The sequence below is a fragment of the Ornithodoros turicata genome, chromosome 2 (genome assembly GCF_037126465.1).
Source record: "Ornithodoros turicata isolate Travis chromosome 2, ASM3712646v1, whole genome shotgun sequence".
NCBI lineage: Eukaryota > Metazoa > Arthropoda > Arachnida > Ixodida > Argasidae > Ornithodoros > Ornithodoros turicata.
Genome location: NC_088202.1, coordinates 119529116 through 119540537, shown reverse-complemented (window position 1 = coordinate 119540537; position 11422 = coordinate 119529116). Strand labels below are relative to the sequence as shown.

Sequence of the window (11422 nt, the reverse complement as noted above, 5' to 3'; positions counted from 1 at the left end):
GAAGGACAGGTCAGCATGCCAAACCTCACGAAAAAGCGGCAAGCTCTTCGGTATCAACTATCCCGTCTCCTCAACGATGCGAATGGTTTACTTGGCGGGACAGGACAGATCGCAACGGAAGAAGCGGAGGTACTGATCGAACGCTTGCTCACGTTTCAACGCCAACTCAACGGTGTGGATGCACAAATTGAAGAAAGTGGCGTCCAGCAAGAGGAGCAAGACTACACACGAATATGCGAGTACGACGACAAGGTGGTCACCTGCACAACAAGGTTGAAGTACAAAGGCAGTCAGGTCCAGCGAATGATACCACCGCCTGCGATGACTGAACGAAGATCAGTGAAAGTGAAGCTTCCCAGGCTGGAGTTGCTGAAATTCGATGGGAAACAGAAGAACTGGAACTCATTCTGGGAGCAGTTCGACAGGCTGGCTCATCGGAACGAGGACTTGTCTCTGAGTGACAAGTTCAGCTACTTCAAGTCGTTGCTGACGGGCGACGCAGCTGCGGCGATAGCGGGACTGCATGTATCCGCGGAGTGCTACAAGGACGCCGTGGAACTCCTGCAACGTTTTAGAGCTGACACAGCGATCATACAAGAGCACATGGAGGCACTCCTCAACATTCGACCTATCCAGTCGTCGGAGGATGTCCACGAGCTACGAAAGCTGCATGACCGTCTCCGAGCGCACATGCGTGGTCTGAACGTGCTTGGTGTAGCTGAGGATTCCTACTGCTCCCTGCTTTATCCTGTACTGCTGCGGTCCCTTCCGAAGGACCTCGTTCTACAGTACAGTCGGAAGACAGTGGTGAACTTTACACAGTACGGGACCAAAATTTCGTCGATCAATGAAACCGGCGATAATGCGAATAGTAGGACGTCAGAGTCCGCAGTAACGAAGTATCGGAAGAAGGTGGCGGATCTTCTGCAATTGCTGGGGATTGAAGTGGAGAGCCGAGAGCGCTTAGCTTCAGTGCAGAAGACCGACAACGGGGGTCACCCTAAGGGTGTGACTCACAAGAAACAAGCGAGACAACACGCAGCTTCAGCAGCGGCATTGCAGCACGTTGCAGGACGTCCGAGTTGTTTGTTTTGCGAATCCAGAAAGCATGGAACCGAGGACTGTGACGCCGATCTTGGATTGACCAAGAAGAAGGAAATACTGAAGCTGGATGGGAGATGCTACCGATGTACCAGACCATATCACCAGCCCAAGGCACGCAAGAGAAAGATAAGGTGTCAGCGATGCTCTGGAAGACATGCATTTTCAGTTTGCGATCCGGGTTACCAGCCGAGAGAACAGCGCAAGGACGGTGGAGAAACAGAAGACTCTGTTAAGTCGTCGTCAGCACCGGTCAGTCTGCATTCTACCGCTGGCAGCAAAGAGCATACCACGGTTCTCCTGCAAACCGCAGCAGCCTGCGTAGCAGGCCGACGGGCCACGTCGCTAGCAAGGATCATTTTTGATGGAGGAAGCCAGCGGTCCTTTATCACGAAAAGAATGTCTAGGAAACTGGGGTGCAAATTTCTGGCTGAAGAAGAGCTCACCGTTGAAGTCTTTGGAGGTCGACTCTCCGAGCGCACTTTCAGAAGGGTGTTGCTGACACTGGAGAGCAGAACTAAAGGGAACTTTTCGGTTGAAGTTCTCGAGACGGATAACATTTGCGAACAGTTTCTGCCAAGAGTCAGCACGGACATCAAAGGAAAACTGGAGGACCTGGGTTTGCTGGTCATGGACGTACCATCGGTTGTGGCGAGAGAGATTTCTGTTCTCATTGGTTGCGACTACTACTGGGAGTTCGTCAGTGGGAAGGTCTTAAGCCTCGGAAAGGGACTCAGGGCTACTGAAACAGTGCTTGGTTGGTGTGTCCAGGGACCGGTCACTGGAGACGGGGCGGTGGTGCACTGTAACAAAACTATAGTGCTGCGGACTGCGGTCCAGGAATCACATCTTGAAAATATGGTATCGAAATTCTGGGAACTGGAGAGCATCGGAGTGGCAATCAACTCTCTGGGAGACCACGAAGGCTCGACGGACGATATCTTCCTGACATCGTTCAAGGCTACAGTAAAGAAAGTGGATAACCGTTACGAGATACGGTTGCCGTGGAAGAACGATGTGTATCTAGACGACAACGAACACGTCGCACAGAAGCGGCTTCATCAGCTACTGAAGAACACATGCTGGAATATGACAACGTTGTAAGACAATATCTCCGCGATGGCATAGCAGAAGAGACCGATCCGGACACGTCACCGGAAACCAGAACGTATTACATGCCGCATCACGCGGTGATACGGGAATCTAGCAGCACAACGAAGCTCCGGGTTGTCTTCGACGCTTCATCGCACGAATCGGATGCACGATCACTGAACGACAACCTGGAGAGTGGCCCCAACCTCAACTCGGATTTGGTCGCCTTATTGCTAAATTTCCGGAAGTATCGGGTAGCGTTAGTTGCCGATATTGAAAAGGCGTTCCTACAGATCAGCATCAACGACAACGACAGGGACGCGCTCCGTTTCCTCTGGCTGCAGGAAACTCCTACACCTGGTCATCCTTTGCCGGACACCGTAACGTTTCGGATGACAAGGGTGCCGTTCCGCACAACGTCGAGCCCTTTCTTACTAGCAGCCACTCTCCAACATCACATCGAGACTATGGAAGCAACGTACCCCAGCACCTGCCAGTTACTCAGGATATCTCTCTACGTCGACGACCTCCTAGTTGGAGCATCGGATGAGGAGTCAACGATATCTTCCGGGCAGCGTCCATGAAGCTCCATAAGTGGGCGTCTAACAGAAGTCTGATGAGAGGCCGTTTTCAATCTGAGGCAACGGGAGCTGTGCCACTGGGTGAAGTCACTGGGGTCCTTAAGGTGCTTGGTCTGACGTGGAATCCCACAGTGGATACGTTGACGTTCTCATCAAACGATGTGCTGCAATTCGCGCAGCAGCGGAAGGATACAAAGCGGTTCCTTCTTCAAACAACGGCCAGACTTTACGATCCGATGGGGTTCCTTTCACCTTTCCTTGTGAAGGCGAAGATTTGGTTTCAACGGACGTGGGAACTCAAGCTCAACTGGGATGATACTTTACCGAACGGCATAAAGCAGAAATGGCACGAGTGGTGTGAGGGCTTACCGCTCCTACAGACGATACAAGTTCCACGATTCTATGAGCACGGCGTGGATGGCAACGTTGTCAGCCGGATGCTGCATATCTTCGCGGACGCCAGTCCCTTAGCGTATGGTGCAGCTGCATACATTTGCGTCAAGGATGCAACGGGTGAAGCAACCACTTCGTTACTTCTGGCAAAAGCGAGGGTTGCGCCGTTGAAGAAGCTGACATTACCCATGCTCGAACTCATGGCGTGCCTCATCGCATCGAGGCTGTTTAAGTACATTTCCAGCCATCTCAAGTTGGAGACCGACGAAATTCATTTCTGGAGCGACAGCATGATTGCTCTGTACTGGATCCAGGGGAACGCAACCAGGTGGAAACCTTTCGTACAAAATAGAGTGGTCGAAATTCAAGGAAATGATTCTTCTCACCCTTGGCACTATTTCCTTGCATGTTTCCTGATGCAAGGAAAACCCAGCAGACCTCATGACTCGAGGAATCACGGCTAAAAGCCTAGTGGAGAATGAACTTTGGTGGAAGGACCCAAGATGGCTGGTTTACGGAGATAACCGGTGGCCAGTAGAGCAATCGCCAACACGGTTTTCCGGCGAAGAGCGCGAAGAACGGAGAACTGAGGTACTGAGCGCAGCTACATCAACGGTACCCGTTCTTTTGGAGGCAAGCAAGTTCAGCTCGGCGGTAGCACTTCACAGGACCACAGCATGGATCATGCGGTTTGTGCACAACCTCCGGAGAAAAGGAGCGGTCCACTTTCCACGGACGAAATAGAAGCGGCAGAGGCCTACTGGGTCAGGAGAATACAACACATGACGTTTCATCGTGAAATCAGCAATATAAATACGAACGTAAAGCTACCGAATGAGTCTCCTCTCAGGGATCTGGCGCCATTTCTCGACAGTGACGGGTTTTTTCGTATAGGTTGGGCGAGTTCACTTCAGTGACGGGACGTATAACGAACGACACCCTCTAATCTTACCGGGAAGCCACCACTACACCAAGCTACTTGTCATGCAGGCGCACAACCGCTTGCTGCATGCCGGTGTAAGGGACACACTGGTTCATATACGTGAAAAATTTTGGATCATACGAGCGCGCCAACTGGTTAAGGGCGAGATCCACCAGTGCATCACCTGTAAACGGCTCCAGGCTAAGGCGGCTGACCAGACGACGTCCCCTTTACCAGCGGACCGGATAACGAAGTCGCAGCCATTCGAAGTCGTGGGAATCGACTTTGCGGGACCTCTGATCGTCAAAGTGGACGAAGACGTCGGCAAGTGTTACATCGTGTTATTCGTCTGTGCAGTTACGAGGGCGCTGCACCTGGAATTAACCAGCGATATGTCGACCAGGGCTTTCCTTCAGGCCTTACGAAGATTCGTCTCTCGAAGAGGACTTTGTCGGGTCATCTATTCGGACAACTTTCGGACGTTTAAACGAAGCAAACGTGACCTGATGGGCCTGTGGCACGTCCTAAGGGATCCAGAGGTCAGCGATCACTTCTCTACCTGTAAGGTCGAATGGAAGTTCATCGTGGAACGGGCCCCATGGTGGGGCGGCTTCTACGAGCGACTAGTAAGGACTGTGAAAACTTCCCTGAAAAAGGTTTTGGGAAGGCGGCTTCTAGACGCTGAAGAGATGCGTACTGTGCTAACTGAAGTAGAGGCAGTGGTAAATTCACGTCCCATCACCTTCATTTACGTGGACAGGGCAGAGGGCACCCCTCTTTCTCCAGCGCATTTCCTAGTGGGAAAGCGGTTGACGTCGCTACCAACTTCCAAGCGAGAAGAGATTACTTCTACTGAAGCTGTGCTGCACGACCTGTGGACCAGTCGGCAAGAATATCTTGCTCACTTCTGGAAACGGTGGCGCAAAGAATATTTAGCAGAACTTCGTTCAGCTCATGCATCCAAAACAACTAAGTCTTCATCGTCAACATCACTAAAGATCGACGACGTTGTTATCCTGCACGATGAGCATCGACCACGTCATCTGTGGAAGTTGTGCAGAATCGAAGAGCTATTTAGCGGCAGGGACGGCAAGGTCAGGGCGTGCAACGTACGGTTACCAAACGGGACCACACGTAGACGACCCATTCAATTGCTTTACCCTCTGGAACTGTCGGACGTCTGGAAATGAGCAAGAACTCATTTGGGGGGAGTATGTTGGGACTTCGTTAATTGATTGGGTAAACGTGTAGCATAGTCTTGATAACGACGAAAAGGAAGGTGGTGGCTCGCGGGCATTGTGTGACGTAGTGTTTGGTTGGCTCTTTTGGTTGGAGGGATACGAGCACGGGCGTTTTCTTCTTTGGTTTTTTGGAATAAACGCATTCAGTAACGGTTGGACTGGGATCTGCTCCCTTGACGCTGCTTACAAAATATTACCGATTCGTAGTTATTACAGGTGTCATTAGATTACATGAGCTCATGATGCCGAATACAACAGATGCAGGAAACATCATCAGACCGCGAGGACACCATCAGTCGTCCGCATAGAACAGGAAAAGTCTCAATTTTGTGTTGCGTGAAGTCAGTGGCAGTCTCTTTTGGTTAGTGCGATGAGCTTTTGGAACATTTCCAACTTTCAGGTTCAAGAGCTTGCTTGGTTTGGGCGCAGTGAAGTAAAGCAATCTGCACGAAAAATACTTGAACACCTTCTGACGGTCTGCGTTGCTGCAGAGTTCAGCTAGGTTGGTCAAAAGGGCAAGCGGAAGTTTGTGTGCAAATTTGTTTCAGTACAATTGCCCACTTAAACTGTGCCTCCAACATTCCTTGGTGGCAGTTGCTGTTTATACTACATGTCAGAATTACACTGTAATATCTTCATATTAGGGTGGGAGCAATTTTCATATTTTTGGCGTACCGAAGTGTCAGGGCTAGCTTGCTTCTATATTCCCGTTTTGGTACTTGTAACTTAATTAATCTCCTGTGTTTCTCAGGGTACTCACCCATTTGTCTCGTAGTTCTAGTTGCTCATTCAACGAACTGGTGTTGACATGGTACATAGCTAGCTCGTTGCTATGTGATATACAGATGAGGTTCTTGTGTGGGAATGCAGAATATTCAATAAAATTACTATTCCTATTCACTGTGAACAGGCTTGTGTGATAGAGTAGTTTGCATTATAAGATGTGTATACAAGGTGCCCAGAAAACGTGTAATTGAATTTTAATTAGAAGAAAAACTACGCCACACAGAATCATACGGTCAACGGCATTTGTTCTTACTAGGTTTTTGCCACCTCCTGATGTGCATGTCATGTAACCTAAGTTCAGTTATATAAATTTTTGCGAACTGAACTCCGAAATTTGCGAAGTAAAGCTTACTTTTTACCCCGCCAATGCGAAGAGCGTGCCGAATTTACTCAAATTAATGATAATTAACTGGAATATTCAGGAGCTATCGTATCGGAAAAAATAGCCGAAAATCATGCTTTATGGAGCTCTCGGAGGATAGCGCGCCACGAATCTTTCAGCAGAATCATTGTCAGTCCGACGAAAGGAGCCCAGCCCACACCGGCACTCTAGACATAGCTATCGCGTCCAGCCTCGGCTGTGACCATACCTTCCCTCTCCCAATTTCATGAACTGTTACTTTTTCTACTACTATCACTCTGTGGGTTGGGTTTCCAACCTCCTTCCGTCGAACTGACAGCGATTGCGTTCAGAAAGTCCTTGCGCGTTCCCGAGAAGCATGATGTTTGACTATTCTTCCCGACAGGATATATACTGAATATCAATGTCAATTATCATGATTTTGAATAAATTCGGCACGCTCTTCATGGTGGGGTAAAAACGTGACCTTTACTTTGGCAAATTTCTGAGTTCGATTCGCAAAAATTTACGTAATTAAACTTAAGTTACATGACGTGCACATTAGGAAGGGGCAGAAATCTAGTAAGAACAAATGCCGTTGACTGCATGATTCTGGGTGGCGTAGTTTTGTTTATTAGAATTCAATGACACGTTTTTTTGGGACACCCTGTATAGCTTACAGGTGGAGGGCGCATACTGTATTAACGTCCTGGAATGCTCAGAAAAACATCCTGAAAATGCCACAAAGGACGCCGCCAGGATTGCCCAAATGAAGTCCCCGGCTGTTGCAATAGCAGTACGAATGATGTATGTCATTCGGACAATCCAGGATATCTTATGGACATCTGATTGTCCCGTTGGTGGCATCATATGGACGTCCTCAGGACGTGCCTTGGTTGAATGTCCCGACGCCATTGTTGCGCCGAGATCGCTTGAGTCATCACCGCCAAGAATGCCCTCTTGTCACCACCGGTCAATATACTCAGTACAACCGACTTGCAGCGGCAGACCTCGACGTTTCTGCTTAGTCCACAGTGACCTGGGGTCCACTGAAAAGCGATGTAGTAGCCTACGTCGCACAGGCGCTTAACGTCGCTGAGGATGTCTGTAACAACTGGAGCTAACGTACCACGCACGCCCATATTCGCTATGCACTGTAGGGCTGCCCTGGAGTCCGTGAACGCCACTCACATTCGCGGATACTCGCACAGAGCATGTCGCAGGAACGACAAGATGGCATAGAACTCCGCGGACGTAGAAGAAGTGCAGTGTGCCGGGCGATATCCGTGGGACACCCGGACCGACGGAATAATGAAGGCGGCCGAAGCGCTTACAAGTGTAGAGGACTTGTCGATGTAGGCGGAAGCATGCTCACCGTATGCGCTGAACGTAATGTCCAATGACGAAAGGTGTCCAAAGGGCGAAAGCATTTGATCCTCATATCCACAAATGAACAAATCAGTACTGTTTCGGTCAATGTTGTTAACACATAAAATTCTTAACAGGAAAATAGCAATACCACACGTTGAATTAAATTTTAAGCTGTAGGGAACAGACTATCTCGAATGTTATCTAACTTAGGAAGCGATCACTGTTATCGTGTCTTCTGTACCACCGCTGCATCGCTCTCAGATAGCGATAACATAATTATGTATGTCTTCTCGGAACGTGGTGTGGGTGGAGCGCACACGTGGTTGTGATGTCACGTATGGGCGGTACTTTTGGAATAAAAGCGAAGCTGCGCGTGCAGCACGGGAGAGAAGCTTCCTCTGGGTCTACCCGGCTTGGCACGCAGACAGCTGCTCTGGGCGTTGGTGTGGGCAGAGAACGGTGGGCTGGGTTGGATCCGGTATGGTAATAAACTGTTGTCCGTTTGCTTATTCTTTGATTGCTTGTGTCCTTCTTCAACGGCAGAATGGACAGTGGGACCCGCGAGTGGGATAAATATTCCCACAAGTGGCGCCCAACGTGGGGCTCGGCTCCCAAATGCCTGAGTCTGCAGGCTCCGAACGCTGCACTGACTTCTGAAGGCGATGGGGAGAATCGGCTCTGTGGACGGGTTCTGTCTATTCGGTTGGAGAAGGGATCGGTTCTTCTTTCCTTTTCTTGTGGTTGTTTTACGGTGACCCTCAAGCGGCTGCGCCGCGTGTTTATTGTTCGTTCTCTAGCACCCACTTCGGATCCTGAGCACTGATATTGCCCCGTGTGCCATTCCTTGGTTGCGGCGCACAGAGCCTGATTACGAGCCTATCCGAGTCGCGATCCTGAGGAAGCCAGGTCTCACCACAGGGTACGTTTACGTGACCTGTAGGACCAAGTAACTGTTTTAGGTAGCTTCAGTGCCTTGACGAACACTCGCACAACGAGTTCGGGTGGACGCTTTTCGGCGGACCACCTCTCGCAGTCGTAATAACGAAAGGCAGCTCTCAGGCCGCCTGATTACAGGACTGTTATATTTGCCACGTTTATGCATCAGCAGACACTAAATTCGGCACCCGTCACCTTCTTGCAGTGGGTTTGCATCACCTTTCCGTACGTTTACCGCGCGGTCAGATTCCGTTCAGCAGAATATCCCTGCGTATTTTCACGAAGGTTGATCCAGGTTGGTAGGGGCCACCACAGACCCGAACCTTTATGACAGTGACACGCTCCCTGCGACATCGGATATCAGTCATATCCGTAGGGGATCAGTTACTATCTGTAGTAGTATTTGTGATGTCAGCTGAACAAGCTGTTATAATAATGGAGCGGTTACTCCGCTCATCGGTTCCCGCATTTACCTACCCGAAAACCGACCGCTATCGCTAAGATCTCGGAGATATTGAGACCAGTTCGAGGGCCGTGCCCTCAGACATCAGCGATAATAGTCACTGCGAGCAGATCAGAATGTTTTCGAGCCTGTTCTACGTTATCTCACCTCGTTCAGAGGAAGAAACGTTCCCGCCCATCGGTCACTAGACCTTAGTGCTCTCGACTGGGTTCGGTCTCAGCTGATCATCGCATGCACCCCCCCCCCCCCCGAGCAGCACAATGTACTGAAAGTCGAGTGCAATAGGGGTGGACGGGTAGGTGGAAGGCCTTGAACAGACTCGCGAAACTAAAGAACACTGATAAGACACATAAAGTCCACCCCTATTGCACTCGACTTTCAGTACATTGTGCTGCTTGGGCCGTGTCACGGCTGTTCGCGGTGATCAGCAGGGTTCTAAAAAGGCTAGACAGACCTTTTGCGGTCGGAGTTTATCTCCTTACCGTTCGCTGTGCTTTGTTGTTTTTTTAGTCTTGACATGTCGCCAGTCCCAAGAGCAGGACCAGCTGTAGCCAGGACGAGAACTTCGAACAGGCATGACTCCCGGCGTGACCGTGGGAACGGCACCAGCCCAGGTGGACAACGTGGCTCAGGAGGAGCGCGTCGTACACGGTCGACGGCAACCTGTACCGTGGTTGCTGATGGTTGACCGATATCTTGGACTTCCTCCGCTAAATGGTCTTCCCAGCAACGTCCGCTCCACGGCGACGGCCCGCAGCGCGTGTTGTCCCCTTTCAACGGTCTCACGCTCGAAGACCGCCACCCCAACGACCCTCAAGTCCCCTACACCGAAGAGGAGCAACGCTTGCTGTGCCCTACATGCATTGTCCCAGAAATTCATCGGGGAGCTCACAGTCGCGGATCGCTGCACCGCATTAGGACAGAAGCTGGGCGTCATGCCAGGACCGCCGCTAACGACGTGGATGCAGCTATCGCCGTGTTAGCACGACATCGCCCTGAACTTATGCGCCCAGTGAACGAGCACCACCACGGAGACATCCTCATAGACATTTCGCCCGAACTGTTTGTGCACTACCGCACTCTGCGTTCGCTGTTGATCTTCTGTTTTGTTGATTTAGCCAACCTATATTTTGACGTTGTGTCCAGTTTTGGGGGCAGGGGAATGTAGGGAACAGACTATCTCGAATGTTATCTAACTTCGGAAGCGATCACTGTTATCGTGCCTTCTGTACCACCGCTGCATCGCTCTCAGATTGCGATAACATAATCATGTATGTCTTCTCGGAACGTGGTGTGGGTGGTGCGCACACGTGGTTGTGATGTCATGCATGGGAGGTACTTTTGGTATAAAAGTGAAGCTGCGCGTGCAGCACGGGAGAGAGGCTTCCTTGGGCCTATGTGGCTTGGCACGCAGACAGCTGCTCCGGGCGTTGGTTTGGTCGGAGAACGGTGGGCTGGGTTGGATCCGGTATGGTACTAAACTGTTGTCCGTTTGCTTATTCTTTGGTTGCTTGTGTCCTTCTTCAACGGCAGAATGGACAGGGGGACCCGCGAGTGGGATAAATATTCCCAAAAAGCATAACATGGCTTACACACGCGCCTCATTGCACATCATTTATCACTTCAAACATCCAGAACGAATTATGGCAATTTTATGTTTACTAAATACTGTGCTAAAACATCGAACTCATTACACATTAGGAGCATCACGAGCTTTCTAGCCTCTAGGGCTGCCTTACTATGTTTTCTTCATACTGATTTCCTTTAATACGCCTGTACATTCTTGAAATTCTCATTTGGTACGCCCCCTCTGCTGCTTGCTGTTCAAATTGTGTTAAAAACTAGTTTCAGGACCTCCTATTATTAACTATAGGACCTCCATCTGTATATCCACTGTATGCATTTTATTTGATCAATAATAAACTCTATTTGATTGACTGATTGATTGAATGACATGTGGCGAAGGGCTGACGCTGGCACTTGCTTTCCTTTAACGTTGAGTCCTGGAATGGAGTAGGAGACCGAGGGTATTGGAAGTCACCACTTGGGAAACGAAGACACTTTTGGTTTTACTACAAACCAGGGGACCTTAGGCTTTGCTTCCGCAGTTAATTTGTAGGGGTTGCTCTGCTTGCGCCAATTAAGTTTTGACACCAATGGGTGACGGCGGTGATGTGCTATGAGGCGCAAGTAGAG

The 11422-nt window shown here is 50.0% G+C and overlaps 4 protein-coding genes across 4 annotated transcripts; all 4 read left to right on the top strand.

Annotated features, from left to right (window-relative positions):
* Positions 1 to 15: 15 nt before the first annotated feature.
* Positions 16 to 2205, top strand: LOC135384998 (uncharacterized). The gene has a single exon (XM_064614175.1). It carries the CDS (start codon positions 16 to 18, stop codon positions 2203 to 2205), a length of 2190 nt encoding a protein of 729 aa, XP_064470245.1.
* A 71-nt stretch (positions 2206 to 2276) lies between these two features.
* On the top strand, positions 2277 to 2777 carry LOC135384997 (uncharacterized). The gene has a single exon (XM_064614174.1). The coding sequence runs from the start codon at positions 2277 to 2279 to the stop codon at positions 2775 to 2777; it is 501 nt and encodes a 166-aa protein (XP_064470244.1).
* LOC135384996 (uncharacterized) lies at positions 2774 to 3631 on the top strand. The gene has a single exon (XM_064614173.1). It carries the CDS (start codon positions 2774 to 2776, stop codon positions 3629 to 3631), a length of 858 nt encoding a protein of 285 aa, XP_064470243.1.
* Positions 3632 to 4151: 520 nt separating this feature from the next.
* LOC135384995 (uncharacterized) lies at positions 4152 to 5279 on the top strand. The gene has a single exon (XM_064614172.1). It carries the CDS (start codon positions 4152 to 4154, stop codon positions 5277 to 5279), a length of 1128 nt encoding a protein of 375 aa, XP_064470242.1.
* Positions 5280 to 11422: the final 6143 nt, after the last annotated feature.

Coding starts and splice junctions, on each gene's coding strand:
- LOC135384998 (XM_064614175.1), top strand. CDS start 16: ATGCCAAACCTCACGAAAAAGCGGCAAGCTCTTCGGTATCAACTATCC.
- LOC135384997 (XM_064614174.1), top strand. CDS start 2,277: ATGCCGCATCACGCGGTGATACGGGAATCTAGCAGCACAACGAAGCTC.
- LOC135384996 (XM_064614173.1), top strand. CDS start 2,774: ATGAAGCTCCATAAGTGGGCGTCTAACAGAAGTCTGATGAGAGGCCGT.
- LOC135384995 (XM_064614172.1), top strand. CDS start 4,152: ATGCAGGCGCACAACCGCTTGCTGCATGCCGGTGTAAGGGACACACTG.